The sequence below is a fragment of the Pseudophryne corroboree genome, chromosome 4 (genome assembly GCF_028390025.1).
Source record: "Pseudophryne corroboree isolate aPseCor3 chromosome 4, aPseCor3.hap2, whole genome shotgun sequence".
Taxonomy (NCBI): Eukaryota; Metazoa; Chordata; class Amphibia; order Anura; family Myobatrachidae; genus Pseudophryne; species Pseudophryne corroboree.
The window spans coordinates 364,506,514-364,524,046 of record NC_086447.1 but is presented as its reverse complement, the minus strand read 5'-3'; the positions used below and the strand labels follow the sequence as shown (position 1 = coordinate 364,524,046).

Genomic DNA, 17,533 nt, shown 5'->3' with positions numbered 1-17,533 from the left:
TGTGTGTGTGTGTGTGTGTGTGTGTGTGTGTGTGTGTGTGTGTGTTTTGGAGTATGGTGGGGTTTAAATGGAGTTTTTGTGTATGGTAGAGGGGGTGCATAGGTGCTGTACTTGTGTAAATGTAGGTGGATTAGGGGTAGGGGCATAGTAGGTATGAGTTGTGTTTTGTGGTGTCTTGTGATCGGGATTGTGCAGGGTGAGGGAAGTTGTGTGGTTTTTGGAGTGGTGGTAGGAAGGGTTAAGTGGATTATTAGAAGTGGGGCTGTAATTATGTGGGTAGTGCATGTGGTTGCTTGTAGGGTAGACGGGTAGTGTTGTGGGGTAACTGTTGTTGTGATGGTTTGACCTAATGCGTGTTTAGGCTCAGAGTGTGTACATGGTGGGTGTTGTATTTATTGCATGCTGCATTGTGGAGGGGGGTAAAGGAACAGTGTTTGGTAGTTGTTTTTTTTGGAAGGGGTACATAGATTGTGCAGGGTGTAGAGAAAATGGTGTGGTTGATGGGTGACCAGAGTGTAGCTGGACGGTGGATGTGGTCTGGCCAGTGTATGAGTTGGCTTAAAGGTGAGGGGTGGGTGAGGTGTTAGGAGATGTAGTAGTTGGTGGAGTTGTACGTGTGGGCTGTAGTGTGAGTTTGTTGGAACGTGGCATGGCTGTGGGTTTTCTGCATAGGGTGCTTTGTGTAGGGTATTGTGGTGTGTGGATGGGAGGTTGGGGGGGGGGAGCTGCAATTGGCATGTTGGTGCTTGTAGGTGAGACGGGTACTGTTGTGGGCCAATTGTTGTTGTGATGGTTTGACAGAATTCATAGGCTGTGTAGAGAGGGAGGTGGGTGTGTGATAGGGGTAGGGTGGTGTTGGGCTGGATTGTGGCGGGTGTGGAAGGGAATGTGGGTGGAGGAGTGTTATTTTGGAGGGATACGTGGTTGTGTGTGTGGGTTAATAAAAAGTGGTGTGTACTGATGTATGGTGGTTGTGTAATAGCGTGGGGGTGGGTAGCTGCCTTTATATGTATTGGTCTAGGGGTGAGGGATGGGGGTGGTGACAGGACGTGCAGTGTGTGATGGAGTTGTGGTTGTGGGTGTTAGGGGGATGGAGTTGGAGGTGTGCATGGGTGGAGTGTGTCGACATGTGATGGATGGGTGGATGGTGGTGGGTTTTATAGGGGTTCGTGTGTGTGCATAGAAGGGGGGGGGCAGTTGTTGAATTTAGAGTGTTTTTTTGGTTGTGGGGGGGAGAGCTGGATGTGTGGTGTATTTGTGGTGGGTGGTTGGCAGGTATGGGGTTACAGTGGGTGTGGGATGGGCTTAGGGTGTGTGGGGTGTGTAGGAGAGGTGTTTGGGTGGGTGTGAGTGTTGGTGTAAGGTGTGTGTGTGTGTGTGTGTGTGTGTGTGCTTTGTGTATGTTATCGTGGTGTGAGGGTAATGGCGGCAGGTGTGAAAGTTGGTGGGTGGTGGTGTTGTAGAGATGGGGAAGGTGTTTTGTCTGTAGTTGGAGGGGGGTGTAGGGTGCGTGCGTGTTGTTAGGAGTGTGCAGGCAGAGAGTGTGTGTGTGTGTGTGTGTGTGTGTGTGTAAGGTAGGAGGAGGCCATGGTATATGTGGCTCTATGAGGCAGCACTTCCCCCCCCACCCTTGTCATGAGTGCCCTGTGAGTGGAGTTTTGGGCAAAAGGGAGGCATGCACATGTATGCACATCGGGGGATGGGTGATAGGGGCGGCCGGGCATCTATTACTGTTTTGTTGGCTGGGTGGGGGTGCAGGTGTGTGGTGCTGGGAGGGGAGTGAATTGTTGTATGTGGAGCTGGAGGCAGGAGTGGGGAGAGACGTGTCGCCGGTACAGAGAGAGGTGCGGCGTAAGCTTGCATAACTACATCCAAGTCAAGTATAACTCACTTTGACACAGACTCCGTTGTGCTGACGGCGTCCCTTGGTAGTGTGGACCGGGGGCGGGTGGATGAGAGAGGTGGTGCGGTGGTTGTGTGGAGGTCGGGAGCAGTCTGTGCGTCCATGGTGCGCACAGCGTGTTCCCGTTAGAGTGTGTAGGCGGCGCGGCTGCAACGCGAGAGATGGATTGTGCGGAGGGTGGCTTAGCGGCGGTGCGGGCTGCGGCTGTCTGGCCGTGCGTGGTGTGGACGGTGTGTCCCGTTGGTGGTGGTGGGTTTGTGTGGCTGACGGGAGGGGGTGGTGTTGCCTGCGGCTGTCTGGGCGGCCGTGGTGCGGACAGCGGGGCCGTGCAGCGTGTCTGGATGTGGGAGGTGTTGCTGGGGTTGTGCGGGTGGGCTCGGTGCTGTGGGCTTAGGTTTCCCAGTGTGTGTGCTGGTCCGTTATGCGGACGTGGGGTCCGGGGTTGGCAGGGGCGTCAGTGACTGCAATTTGGAGCTGGTGCAGGGGTTTTGTGGAGGGTGAGTGTGGGGGAATCAAGGGAGGGCTCCATGGTGTGGTGGGTCCGTTCCCTGGTGGCTTCTGTGTGGGGATGGTGGGTGGATTTAATGGCTGCTGCTCCCGTTCTGCTAAGTGGTGTGCTGGGACTGTCAGGAGCTGCTAACTCCACCCAGCGTTAGAAAGCCAGCCACAGAGTCACAGGGCTAATATATAGGAGATTATTATTATTATCATCATCATCATCACTGGACATATACGGTAGTACCACTGGACATATACGACAGCACAGGGACACCACCACTGGACTGATGCAGGACAACACAGCACCACTGCAATGGACTGGACTTATACAGTAGCACTGGACATATGGCAGCAGAGGACACAACCACTGTGACTGGACTGATGCAGCACAAGACACTACCACTTTACTGATGCAGCACAACACAGCACCACTGAACTGGACTTATATACAGTGGCGGATCTTGCCACGGGCAAGCAGGACTTTTGCCCGGGGTGCCGCCTTCCGGAGGGCGCCGGCGCCATCCGGAGGGCGCCGCACCATGGCAAGATCCTCCACTGTCAGTGTGCGCCCCAGCAGTGTCCCCCCGCTGTGCCCCCCCTCCCGCTGTGAGAAGGGAACCAGACGCTACGCGTCTGGTTTCCCTTCGTGGCGCTGGTCCTCCCCCGCTCTGAAGGGAATCAGACGCTAAGCGTCTAGTTTCCCTTCATGGAGAGGACCTTTGGTGTGCGGTGCGCGATGACGTCATCGCGCACCGCACAGCATTGTGGCATAGACGCTAGGGGTCATAATTGACCTCTAGTGCCCATGCTGTGCTATGGGAGAGACGTCATGACTGACGTCTCTCCCATTGATCCGAGGAGAAGAGCGGCGCCGGTCTGCAGGGCCTGGAAACAGGAGCGGGGTACAGTAAGTATACTTTTTTTTTTTTTCAGCGGCGCTACAAATGGGGGTCGTGACTGACCACGCCCCCATGTTAAGCCACGCCCCTAACTTTTGCCCGGGGCGCCGCAAGGGCAAGAACCGGCCCTGCTTATATAGCAGCACTGGACATATGGCAGCAGAGGACACCACCACTGTAACTGGACTGATGTAGCACAAGATACTACCACTGTACTGATGCAGGACAACACAGCACCACTGCACTGGACTTATACAGCTACACTGGACATATGGCAGCAGAGGACACCACCACTGTGACTGGACTGATGCAACATAAGACACTACACTGGACTGAGCAGCACAAGACAGCACCGGAATCGCCACCCCACTTTCCCTCCCGCACAGACACTGAGGACGGAGACAAGTCCTCTCGCTACACTCTCCAATGCCGGAGGGAAAATGTCGGCGACACGCGGCTCCTTATATGGAATCTAAAACCCGTGAGAATTCGACAGCGGGATGATGATGTTTTGCCTTGTTCTGGTTTCTGAGTCAGGCGGGAAAACCCGAGCCGGGCTCGGATCTGGGCTCGGGTAGTGAAGTTCGGTAGGGTTCGGTTCTCTGGGAACCAAACCGGCTAATTTCTAACAGAAATAGTATGTAAATGTGTTTCCGTTTTGAGTTATGTTTATTTTATGAAACAGTTTTGCATTTGTATTTCTGTATGTAAATGATAATATGTGATCCTTTTTATTTTTGTCATATTAAGCTCCATTTAAAAGCCTTCTGCCTTTGCCTTCTTAGCAATTCACTGGCTGGTAAAGCTTTTTTTTTTAATTACACTACACTTAAGGCAGATAAATGTTGTTGTTTTTTACAATGACTGATTAAATTTGTTGAAAATGTATTATGAGAGACATTAGGGAACAACTAAAGACTTCCTTGAGTATCAGCTTTAAAACTGCAGCAAATATTATTGGTGGGAAAACTAGGCAGTTAATAGTGAGTTTTAGAAATAATTTAGATATTATTTTGGGGGATGTTAGAAATTTTCAGACAGACCAGGATGTTTGGTTTTGACTAGCCCTTTCATATGGAAACACGTGCTCGATAGGACAGTGCTCATAGGCGCATGCGGGGGGTTCTGAGTACCTAGAAGCCACCCCTGCCACAGGGTTGGCTGAGCAGTACATGGGACCGCAGGAGGGGACAGTCAAAAGGTCGACATGACAAAGATCAATACAAGTTTTTTCTTTTTTTTCCAACTTTTTCATAATTTACCATTCATGTGGACTACGATTGGGAATAGTAACCTGTGGCGAGCACAGTGAGCTACCTTGCCTGAAGCGTGGCAAGCGAAGCTGATTGTGGTCCTAGATGATGAAACATACAAAATTACACCTAAAAAACGTAAAAGTCTTGTGTTGACCTTTTTTGTGTTGACAATTACCTTGTCAACCTTTTGACCCTGTCGACCTACTGCATGTCAACCATATGGTGTTGACCTATTGATTGTCGACCAATTTATTTTCCATCTTTTGATCCACACCTATATTTTCCTTAAGTATAAAAAAGGCAAGATATATAAAAAATCTCTTATCTATGCTATAGAGAACAGGTTCTCAAACTCGGTCCTCAGGACCCCACATGGTTCATGTTTTGCAGGTCACCTGTAGATTTTTAAAATGTGACAGTTGGTGATACACAGTGCACCATGTGGGGTCCTGAGGACCGAGTTTGAGAACCACTGCTTTAGAGAATAAATCTCACTGATGAAGCTTAGCGATACTCAGCTGGCTCAGCAATACTGGCCAAGTGTGGAAATGGTTAACTTACCCACATGCAAGGTCAATCTCAGGGAGAACAAATTTTGAGGTAGTATATGTACCTCCACAATGCTTGTTAAATAGATATGGTGTGGTGAATCTGATAACCAGCAGGGGAGTGCTAACACTGGGGGTAACCCCTTTGTGTATAGAGCAAAGCCCTGTCAGCAGTGAAAACACCCATTTTTGTGAGCCATAGGGTTTTTTGCTTTGATATATATTCCCTTAGAATCCATTATGGGCCAGATCATTAAACAACCTTGCAAAACAAGAGAAGGAGGTTGGGGTGGGTTTAGAAGGTAGAAAGTTGCTGGGTGAGATGGTCAGAGGACAGTATCAAATTGTTCTAGATGTATATTCCTAGCCTGGGTCTGAGGCTATATAATTTTCGCGGACACTGGCCATAAGATATGTTGGGCATCAACATGCTATACCCTAAATATGTATTTTGTGACTTTAGAGTGTTGATTTACAATAAAAATACAATCTCTTACTTGATAAATCATATCAGATCCTATTTATATCCAAAATAAAATATTAAGATATAGAAGGAACAAATTTCAAGCAAACGGTGATAAAAGGAAAGAGTTGACTGCCTTTCACAAATTTAAGTAACATTGTTTTACAGAATGTCAACCCTAAAATAAAATTATTTTTTCTACTACATATTTAATTTCCCATGTCAGAAAGAGTTGATTCCTGGTCTAAAACACTGTCTATATGTATTGACTGTATAGTTTGTCCCTACAATACAGTATATCAAGAATACTCAAATCATGTCTTTAATCACAGATGACTTTTGGTGGACACAGAAACCAAACAATAAGCCGTATGCACTATGCATTATTGCACATATCTCTATTCCTGCAATAACAAACAACAATATTGAATATATCTGCAATGTTCTTGTATATGTTCTGGTGAGTTGACCACAGCATAATACCCATGATTCCATCATTCATAACCCATTAAAACAGGCTCATGTAAGCCTGTATTCACTTTTACTGCTGTTTCTGAGCACGGAAAGGCACTAGCTGCCAATAAACCACTGCACAGTGCTTTGGGCGATATAACCAATTTTTACAAATAATAATAGATTCATAGATATAACTTAAATTGTATCAGAAGGGATGTACATACTTTTTCTGTTCACTATCATAAAGATTAATAAGTCTATATTAAATCATCCGAGGGTTTTAAAAAAAATTCTACAAAAAAAAAACACATTTGATTTATACAGTTGTGGTCTTAGTACAAAAAATATCTACTGTAGGAAGCTGACCATTATGTTTATTTACATCACCAAGTAGTAAGAAAGTGATATGACTTACACAGCATCTTAGTCACCTGTTTCCTTCGACTTTTCTCTTGTTGAAGTCTAACATTTTGGTAACTGTCTCCATCTCCCCCAGATTTAGCCTCTAAAACTTGCAACATCTTCTCCCTTTTAAGTTGAAGACCAATCAGAAGATACAGAACACTGATGGTGCCCATTGGTAAGAAGAAGAAGATTATTGTGGTAATCTGAATAATAACATTGTAAATCCATCTTGGTCGCACTAAGTTACATGTTTCAGAGCCGGGTACTATGCCAAGACCAGACACATTCAGTTGGTAGATTCCAAACAGGCTGGTGTTGGGAATAGAGCACAGAACAGATAAAACCCACACAGATATGATAACTCTCTTTGCATGATTCCTAGTTACTACATACTTGGCCCGAAGAGGATGAACCACAGCAATGTATCTCTCCACACTAAGTGCAGTTACATTCAAGATGGAAGCAAAGCAAACTGTCTCAAATAGTAGAGTTTTGAAGGTGCATACACCCTTCCCAAAAACAAATGGATAGTTACTCCAGATCTCATGCAGCTCGAGAGGCATTCCCATTACGAGAACCATTAAATCAGAAATTGCAAGGCTAAATAGGTAGTAATTTGTAGGAGTTCTCATGATCTTGTGTTTAATAATCACAATGCAAGTTAAAGTATTCCCCACAGCACCAACTGCAAAGATAAGAAGGTATATCACACAAATGGTGGTGAAGTTGTTGGACCGACGTGGACCCAGGTACTTGAACAGGATTTCCTCCACTGTCAAATTACATTCCATAGGGTTTACATCACAGAATCCAAGGCTGCTGTTTATCACACTTTGATTGTAGATATCAATTTGATCAAGGCTGCGGGGAACATCCTTGTGATGTGGTGGAAGTTCCAAGCTTGAGTAGTTGCTGATGGTCATTTCTCACTCTATAATGTATCAACCTATGGGAAGAAAGATCTATGTTTCAATGACAGAAATGGGGCATTTTGACATATTTTTTTTTATATTGAGCATTTTTGGACAGATAATATGAAATTAAATAGGGAGCATGCCCTTACTCATCAAAAAGTGTTCAGACAGCCACCATAGCAAAATGACCTCAATTTCTCAGTTCTGTGTTACCCCAAGGCATGTACTCAAAGTGGGACTTACCATGGTCCTGTGAGTGCGTTAACCCTTAGCTCTGGGCAATCAACCTGGAACCTATGGGTTAACGTGCATTAGCCATGGCTTTACTGCGGGAAGAAATGGGTTTAAAATTGGAAAGCTTTTGGCGTTAAAGCTCATAGCTTTCCTCCAATGGTAAGTCCCTCTGCTGATTGAATATGCCCCTTACAGTGCAGCTGTGAATGCTGCCCTCTCCTGCACTTCCCATCATTCTCTTCCCTCTCCGGGCCTTTTCTATAATAGTGTATCAGGCTCCCATCAAAATTCAAAGTAATAGAGTCCCCTTTCTTCTCAAGACACCCCTGACTCCATTCCTCATCTTCCCTCCCCCATGACTGTCTCACCCTTGGTGTGTCTTTGCTTCCCTTCTGTGTGTTCATCTCTGTCATTCCCTTTTGTTTGGTTTCTTTGTCTCTAATGTGTCTCTGTGTCCCCATATAAGTGAGTGTCCCCCGTACCCCACCTTTATGTGTATGACTCCCATTGTCTGCCCTTCCCATATCTGCTACGCCTGCTTCTTCTCTCATCTGCTTCCCACCTCCCTCCTCACCTTCTACTTCTACACCATCCTGTCCTCAATAAGCACATTTTTATAATTTTAGTCATTTTTCTCAATAGGAATGATTTAGGAATGCCATGAAAGAATTGCTGAGGGCTATACTTTGGGAGCCATTACATAGCACTAGTTTTTGACAAGATTTTTTTCATTCATTAGCAAATATATATTTTATCATCACTAAATGCGGCAGAGTGCAGGTGTTACAAAGTGCAAATTACCAGAGCAAACTCAGCTCTAGACCCATGGTTATCTCAGTTTCCCCCCATATTTCATGGGCTTGCAGTGCAAGATGGTGGCATTCTCCAGAGGAGCAGATGTTTGCACAGGTTAGTGAAATGTTGGACTTAGTGAGGGTGTTCTTTGCAAAGTACAGTTTCCTTCTATCGACATAGTGTATATTATTTTATTGGAGATAACACATTTTATCATCCTTCTTACTTACAACCTTTTGTTCCAAATTTACTTATTTATTACCAGTTATTTATAAACCCCACACATATTCTGCAGCACTTTGCAGAGAATATTTGGACATTCACATCACTCCCTGCCCCAGCTTACAATCTATATTCCCTACCACATGTACAGTACACGCATACATATTCACATAAGGGTTCATTTTGTTGGGATCCAGTTAACCTACCAGTATATTTTTGGACTGTGGAAGGAAACCAGAGTTCCTGGAAGAAAACCCAGGCAAGTACGGGGAGAATATACAAACTCCACACAGTTAGGACCATGGTGGGGAACGAACCCATGACCTCAGTGCTGTGAGGCAGTAATGCTTGCTAACCATTGCACCATCCGTACTGCCTACTTACTTTTCTATTATAAGTTTTCCCCAGGAACTCCAATCCACCCAAGTATAAAAAAAAACAATTTAAAGATATTAACACCAAACCTTCAGTACCTGGTGCCTCACTGTGCTGGTGTAGTAATCAGGTGACTCTAATCTAATTCGCACTCAGCGCAGGGTGTCAACTGCAGCTAACGGGACATTTATGGCACAATCACCATTTAGCTCCAAGGAGAAATGAACTGGCAGCAACTTGCACTATTATTTGTTATAGTGCTGATCTTACATTTATTCTAAAGAAATCTAACAGCCGGACAGAATAAGATTTCAATTATGCACCAGACAGAGTTTGCGGTCTTCTGATCTTGTTCTTTTAACTACTAATCAGGGCCATAATACACTTCATCTGAGAAATGCATTTGTAAACCATAGTTGCAGACTTTCCTCAGAGGGGGCAATCAGGTCAGCAGGTATGTGGAGGGGGTGGTGCAGCAGAGTGGAGAATGGGAGGTCATGGGGCTACGTTTGTGTCATCATGGCCCTGCCCACATTGTGCAATTCAAGGCTGGACCGTCCCCTCATACCAATGCAAATTCAAAGCACTTTGAATGCACAAATATTGCTCCCTTTACTTTAATGGTAGATCATAGGCCCTCATTCCAAGTTGATCGCTCGCTAGCTGCTTTTAGCAGCAGTGCAAACGCTAGGCCGCCGCCCTCTGGGAGTGTATCTTAGCTTAGCAGAAGTGCGAACGAAAGATTAGCAGAATTGCTTGAAAATCTTTTCCTGCAGTTTCTGAGTAGCTCCAGACCTACTCCTAGATTGCGATCACCTCAGTCCGTTTAGTTCCTGCTTTGACGTCACAAACACGCCCTGCGTCCGGCCAGCCACTCCCCCGTTTCCTCAGCCACTCCTGCGTTTTAGCCTGACACGCCTGCGTTTCTTAGCACAATCCCTGAAAACGGTCAGTTACCACCCAGAAACGCCCACTTCCTGTCAATCACACACCGATCAGCAGAGCGACTGAAAAGCGTTGCTCGACCTTGTGTAAAATTGCTTAGTTTTGTGTGAAATTGCCCGTACGCATGCACAGAACAGCCGATTTTTAGCCTGATCACTATGCTGCGAAAAAAGGCAGCGAGCGATCAACTCGGAATGACCCCCATTGCCTGTAAAAAGCACCTATTTCTCTAATTTGGTCATGTTGATAGTGCTGTTCAATATAGCAATTATTGGCTTGTATACCCCTGCAATGTATTTTTGAAAATGTTTGGCTGTGAAATAAATTATAATATACTTTTTACATTTTATGTGGGTGGGTGGAATTGTCTGCATTGCATTCTAATAAATACCTGCTCATAGGAGATAAAGATTGGCTATTCAACAGTCTGATCCGGAGGGGGGAAAAAATTGGAAGTAAACTTTTTGAAACAAATAGGTAAGTAGGGCAATAAATACTATGCAGGGAAGAAATTCTAGTGTGAATTAAATGCACAAATATACTGTATAAGGTGGGCTCAGGACAATACTGTACAATATACCTTTTTACCATTTTATGTGGGTGGAATTGTCTGCATTTCATTCTAATAAATACCTGCTCATAGGAGATAAAGATTGGCTATTCAACAGTCTGATCCGGAGGGGGGGGAAAATTGGAAGTAAACTTTTTGAAACAAATAGGTAAGTAGGGCAATAAATACCATGCAGGGAAGAAATTCTAGTGTGAATTAAATGCACAAATATACTGTATAAGGTGGGTTCAGGACAATACTGTACAATATACCTTTAAGTTGGGTGACTTGGAGGTAGTACATGTATACTCGAACAGTTGGAGGAATTAAAGTATTAATTTAAGGCATGAAAATAGAGCATTCTTTTTTAAAAATAGCCCTCTATGCATAGTAATGTGGAATGAAAAGACATGGCATGAAAATGATTGATGACAACCTGGCATCCTATATATGACAAAGATTATATTCCTTCTGACCGCACTCACTTCTGCTCAGGTCTTATAGTACAGCTGATCTCTGGAGCCAGTAATCGATGGAGGTGGTGCAGAGACCTGCAGTCGGCTGTGAACTTGGGACCTGATATGTTGAGCTCTGCAACAAAACAAAACATACTGTTATATACGTTAAGACGAGAGGCAATCACAAGACCGCCTGTTGGGATCCTGGCGGCCACAATGCCAACACCGGAATCCCGTCAGGCGGTGAAATTCCGCGCGCGGAATACCGGCGCCACAGGCTTTTCTCTCTCTATGGGTTTCTAAGACACCCATAGAGGGAGAATATAACTGTGCCCGCAGTGTGGCGAGCGCAGCAAGCCAGCAAGGATCTTTCTTACACTCGCCCCGCTGCCAGCATACTGGTGGATGGGATTCCGCTGTCAGGATTATGACAGCCGGGATCCCGGCCGCCGGTAACACATATGTATTCCATTAAGACCTATAGTATGTGTGGACAGGGTTGGACTGCCCCACAGAAGTACAGGGGAAACCCCCGGTGGGCCCCACTGTCTGAAAGGTCTACCCCCTCCTCTAGGGATCAGGTTCCAGACTGCGCTTGAGTTTTGCATTATACATACAGTATGTTACACTGTACTGTGAATTACTGTTATTAATCTGGTACATTACCATGCACTAGTAGTGACTAAGATATATATGTACAAACTATATGGACAGAAGTATTTGGGCACACCTGTAAATTATTGAATTCAGGTATTTCAATCAGACCGGTTGCCACAGGTGTATAAAATCAAGCACCTAGCCATACAGTCTCCATTTGCAAACATTTGTGACACAAAATGGGTCATTCTGAAGAGCTCAGTGACTTCAAGTGTGGTACTACGATATGATGCGATATGATGCCACCTTGATTGGGCACAAATACCCACAGAATTGCTCCAAAATCTTGTGGATAGCCTTCCAAGAAGAGTGGAAGCTGTTACAGCTGCAAAAGGGGGCCAACTCCATATTAAAGTATATGTATTTGAATACAATGTCATTATAGTCCCTGTTGATGTAATGGTCAGGCGTCCAACCACTTTTGTCCATATAGTGCACATATACATTGTGGCTGGCATATATTATACGCACACATAGGTTTTTTTTGTTTTGTTTTTTACAAAGAGGCCCAAACCATGCACTCTCTTTATGGTTACTCAAGCATCTGTGGAGGCTGGCCACGCCCCCTCTGGAGGCTGGCCACACCTCTAAGTATGAGCCCATATGACCTATCACTGCATTCCCCTGATGGGCCCTTCATGCCCCAGTTCGACACTGCTTGTGGATTTTATTCATATGTCATTATTATACTGTATATGGGTTTATAAAATCTGCCTCTATGACTCGCTCCCTTGCATGCGTTAATGATCATTTAAATTAGTGGTTCTCAACCTCGGTCCTCAAGTACCCCCAACAGTTCATGTTTTCCAGGTCTCCTCACAGGATTGCAAGTGAAATAATTTGCTCCACCTGTGGGTCTTTTATAATGTGTCAGTGAGTAATGAATATAACTGTTCAGCTGCTAGGTGAACTGGAAAACATGAACTGTTGGGGGTACTTGAGGACCGAGGTTGAGAACCACTGATTTAAATAATGTGTGACATTTTGACATTATAGAATCATTCATGTACATATACAGCTGGTAAACAACAGCATTATATATGAACTGCTTTTTAAAACAGGCTTTCTATTTCTTTTGTGTCTAAGCATAGTATTTTACTGATTGGTGGCATCATTACTATTACATTCCTGTAACCTGATATGGCAACTATCATTTATTTCTTGTTTTTCTTGATTACCGATTAATGCCTGCCCTGAATTAGTGGCATATGTTTTTCTACTGTTATTTGGTGTTTTTCTAAAATATATATTTTTTTTTTGTTAGGCAGAAAACAATCTGTAGATCAGTTTCTCTGTGGATTATGCTGTACCCTGTGAAATTTCATACTATATCACTAATGGAAGAATTTTATTTGAAATGTGTATTTGCATTACCAAACACTTTATATTTGGCAAACATATACAAAACAATTGACTAACCTGCAGTTATGTGGTCTAATGCAATCTTTGGGATGCAGTCACAATGCCGGAAGCCGGACAGCGGACATTTTACCGGCCGTCGGAATACCGACACTTGCCTGTAATTCGCACTCGGTTGGTGAGTCCATGTCACCAACCGAGTGGGAATAGAAACTGTGGCGGGCAAACCTCGCCACCGGGTCCAATGCGTGGCAAGCTCAGCGAGCCCCCGAAGGGACTCGCTGCCTCACTGCCAGTATTCCGGAAGATGGGATGCTGCTGTCGGGATGCAGACAGCCGGCATCCCGTCAGCCGATATTACCTACCGAATCCCAATCTTCCATGCACTATTGGTTCACCAAATTTACTCCTCACCTACCTGCTTGTGGACACTCATAGACTGAGACAACATTGTTACAGTATGTTATTTATGATGTTCTCCTATGTCAGGAGGATACTTAGTAACTGTTAATACTGAATGATATATCTGTGTCACAAACTCTCATATTTGTCCCTAGGGCTAAAATGATAGCAACCAAGCTATTTTGAGCCTTCGAAAAGGTTAAGATTTGCTCTTCCAATTCATAGCAACTTCAAATATAGTTTTTCTCTATGTGTTATAGAGATGAGCGCCTGAAATTTTTCGGGTTTTGTGTTTTGGTTTTGGGTTCGGTTCCGCGGCCGTGTTTTGGGTTCGAACGCGTTTTGGCAAAACCTCACCGAATTATTTTTGTCGGATTCGGGTGTGTTTTGGATTCGGGTGTTTTTTTCCAAAAACACTAAAAAACAGCTTAAATCATAGAATTTGGGGGTCATTTTGATCCCAAAGTATTATTAACCTCAAAAACCATAATTTACACTCATTTTCAGTCTATTCTGAATACCTCACACCTCACAATATTATTTTTAGTCCTAAAATTTGCACCGAGGTCGCTGTGTGAGTAAGATAAGCGACCCTAGTGGCCGACACAAACACCGGGCCCATCTAGGAGTGGCACTGCAGTGTCACGCAGGATGTCCCTTCCAAAAAACCCTCCCCAAACAGCACATGACGCAAAGAAAAAAAGAGGCGCAATGAGGTAGCTGTGTGAGTAAGATTAGCGACCCTAGTGGCCGACACAAACACCGGGCCCATCTAGGAGTGGCACTGCAGTGTCACGCAGGATGGCCCTTCCAAAAAACCCTCCCCAAACAGCACATGACGCAAAGAAAAAAAGAGGCGCAATGAGGTAGCTGTGTGAGTAAGATTAGCGACCCTAGTGGCCGACACAAACACCGGGCCCATCTAGGAGTGGCACTGCAGTGTCACGCAGGATGGCCCTTCCAAAAAACCCTCCCCAAACAGCACATGACGCAAAGAAAAAAAGAGGCGCAATGAGGTAGCTGACTGTGTGAGTAAGATTAGCGACCCTAGTGGCCGACACAAACACCGGGCCCATCTAGGAGTGGCACTGCAGTGTCACGCAGGATGTCCCTTCCAAAAAACCCTCCCCAAACAGCACATGACGCAAAGAAAAAAAGAGGCGCAATGAGGTAGCTGTGTGAGTAAGATTAGCGACCCTAGTGGCCGACACAAACACCGGGCACATCTAGGAGTGGCACTGCAGTGTCACGCAGGATGTCCCTTCCAAAAAACCCTCCCCAAACAGCACATGACGCAAAGAAAAAAAGAGGCGCAATGAGGTAGCTGTGTGAGTAAGATTAGCGACCCTAGTGGCCGACACAAACACCGGGCCCATCTAGGAGTGGCACTGCAGTGTCACGCAGGATGTCCCTTCCAAAAAACCCTCCCCAATCAGCACATGATGCAAAGAAAAAGAAAAGAAAAAAGAGGTGCAAGATGGAATTATCCTTGGGCCCTCCCACCCACCCTTATGTTGTATAAACAAAACAGGACATGCACACTTTAACCAACCCATCATTTCAGTGACAGGGTCTGCCACACGACTGTGACTGATATGACGGGTTGGTTTGGACCCCCCCCAAAAAAGAAGCAATTAATCTCTCCTTGCACAAACTGGCTCTACAGAGGCAAGATGTCCACCTCATCTTCACCCTCCAATATATCACCGTGTACATCCCCCTCCTCACAGATTATCAATTCGTCCCCACTGGAATCCACCATCTCAGCTCCCTGTGTACTTTGTGGAGGCAATTGCTGCTGGTCAATGTCTCCGCGGAGGAATTGATTATAATTCATTTTAATGAACATCATCTTCTCCACATTTTCTGGATGTAACCTCGTACGCCGATTGCTGACAAGGTGAGCGGCGGCACTAAACACTCTTTCGGAGTACACACTTGTGGGAGGGCAACTTAGGTAGAATAAAGCCAGTTTGTGCAAGGGCCTCCAAATTGCCTCTTTTTCCTGCCAGTATAAGTACGGACTGTGTGACGTGCCTACTTGGATGCGGTCACTCATATAATCCTCCACCATTCTATCAATGTTGAGAGAATCATATGCAGTGACAGTAGACGACATGTCCGTAATCGTTGTCAGGTCCTTCAGTCCGGACCAGATGTCAGCATCAGCAGTCGCTCCAGACTGCCCTGCATCACCGCCAGCGGGTGGGCTCGGAATTCTGAGCCTTTTCCTCGCACCCCCAGTTGCGGGAGAATGTGAAGGAGGAGATGTTGACAGGTCGCGTTCCGCTTGACTTGACAATTTTGTCACCAGCAGGTCTTTCAACCCCAGCAGACCTGTGTCTGCCGGAAAGAGAGATCCAAGGTAGGCTTTAAATCTAGGATCGAGCATGGTGGCCAAAATGTAGTACTCTGATTTCAACAGATTGACCACCCGTGAATCCTTGTTAAGCGAATTAAGGGCTGCATCCACAAGTCCCACATGCCTAGCGGAATCGCTCCCTTTTAGCTCCTTCTTCAATGCCTCCAGCTTCTTCTGCAAAAGCCTGATGAGGGGAATGACCTGACTCAGGCTGGCAGTGTCTGAACTGACTTCACGTGTGGCAAGTTCAAAGGGCATCAGAACCTTGCACAACGTTGAAATCATTCTCCACTGCACTTGAGACAGGTGCATTCCATCTCCTATATCGTGCTCAATTGTATAGGCTTGAATGGCCTTTTGCTGCTCCTCCAACCTCTGAAGCATATAGAGGGTTGAATTCCACCTCGTTACCACTTCTTGCTTCAGATGATGGCAGGGCAGGTTCAGTAGTTTTTGGTGGTGCTCCAGTCTTCTGTACGTGGTGCCTGTACGCCGAAAGTGTCCCGCAATTTTTCTGGCCACCGACAGCATCTCTTGCACGCCCCTGTCGTTTTTTAAAAAATTCTGCACCACCAAATTCAAGGTATGTGCAAAACATGGGACGTGCTGGAATTTGCCCATATTTAATGCACACACAATATTGCTGGCGTTGTCCGATGCCACAAATCCACAGGAGAGTCCAATTGGGGTAAGCCATTCCGCGATGATCTTCCTCGGTTGCCGTAAGAGGTTTTCAGCTGTGTGCGTATTCTGGAAAGCGGTGATACAAAGCGTAGCCTGCCTAGGAAAGAGTTGGCGTTTGCGAGATGCTGCTACTGGTGCCGCCGCTGCTGTTCTTGCGGCGGGAGTCCATACATCTACCCAGTGGGCTGTCACAGTCATATAGTCCTGACCCTGCCCTGCTCCACTTGTCCACATGTCCGTGGTTAAGTGGACATTGGGTACAACTGCATTTTTTAGGAGACTGGTGAGTCTTTTTCTGACGTCCGTGTACATTCTCGGTATCGCCTGCCTAGAGAAGTGGAACCTAGATGGTATTTGGTAACGGGGGCACACTGCCTCAATAAATTGTCTAGTTCCCTGTGAACTAACGGCGGATACCGGACGCACGTCTAACACCAACATAGTTGTCAAGGACTCAGTTATCCGCTTTGCAGTAGGATGACTGCTGTGATATTTCATCTTCCTCGCAAAGGACTGTTGAACAGTCAATTGCTTACTGGAAGTAGTACAAGTGGGCTTACGACTTCCCCTCTGGGATGACCATCGACTCCCAGCGGCAACAACAGCAGCGCCAGCAGCAGTAGGCGTTACACGCAAGGATGCATCGGAGGAATCCCAGGCAGGAGAGGACTCGTCAGACTTGCCAGTGACATGGCCTGCAGGACTATTGGCATTCCTGGGGAAGGAGGAAATTGACACTGAGGGAGTTGGTGGGGTGGTTTGCGTGAGCTTGGTTACAAGAGGAAGGGATTTACTGGTCAGTGGACTGCTTCCGCTGTCACCCAAAGTTTTTGAACTTGTCACTGACTTATTATGAATGCGCTGCAGGTGACGTATAAGGGAGGATGTTCCGAGGTGGTTAACGTCCTTACCCCTACTTATTACAGCTTGACAAAGGGAACACACGGCTTGACACCTGTTGTCCGCATTTCTGGTGAAATACCTCCACACCGAAGAGCTGATTTTTTTGGTATTTTCACCTGGCATGTCAACGGCCATATTCCTCCCACGGACAACAGGTGTCTCCCCGGGTGCCTGACTTAAACAAACCACCTCACCATCAGAATCCTCCTGGTCAATTTCCTCCCCAGCGCCAGCAACACCCATAT

At 45.8% G+C, this 17,533-nt stretch overlaps 1 protein-coding gene across 1 annotated transcript in view; it reads right to left on the bottom strand.

Moving 5' to 3' along the window:
- NMUR1 (neuromedin U receptor 1) overlaps nucleotides 1-17,533 on the bottom strand; it is a 139,419-nt gene that overhangs the window by 74,808 nt on the left and 47,078 nt on the right. Inside the window, exons 2-3 of the mRNA XM_063916550.1 lie at nucleotides 10,949-11,054; nucleotides 6,439-7,374 (exon numbers count right to left, since the gene is read on the bottom strand). Of these exons, the coding sequence (XP_063772620.1) occupies nucleotides 6,439-7,351 (913 nt within the window). The 5' untranslated portion in view covers nucleotides 7,352-7,374; nucleotides 10,949-11,054. The remainder of the gene's footprint in view (nucleotides 1-6,438; nucleotides 7,375-10,948; nucleotides 11,055-17,533) is intronic.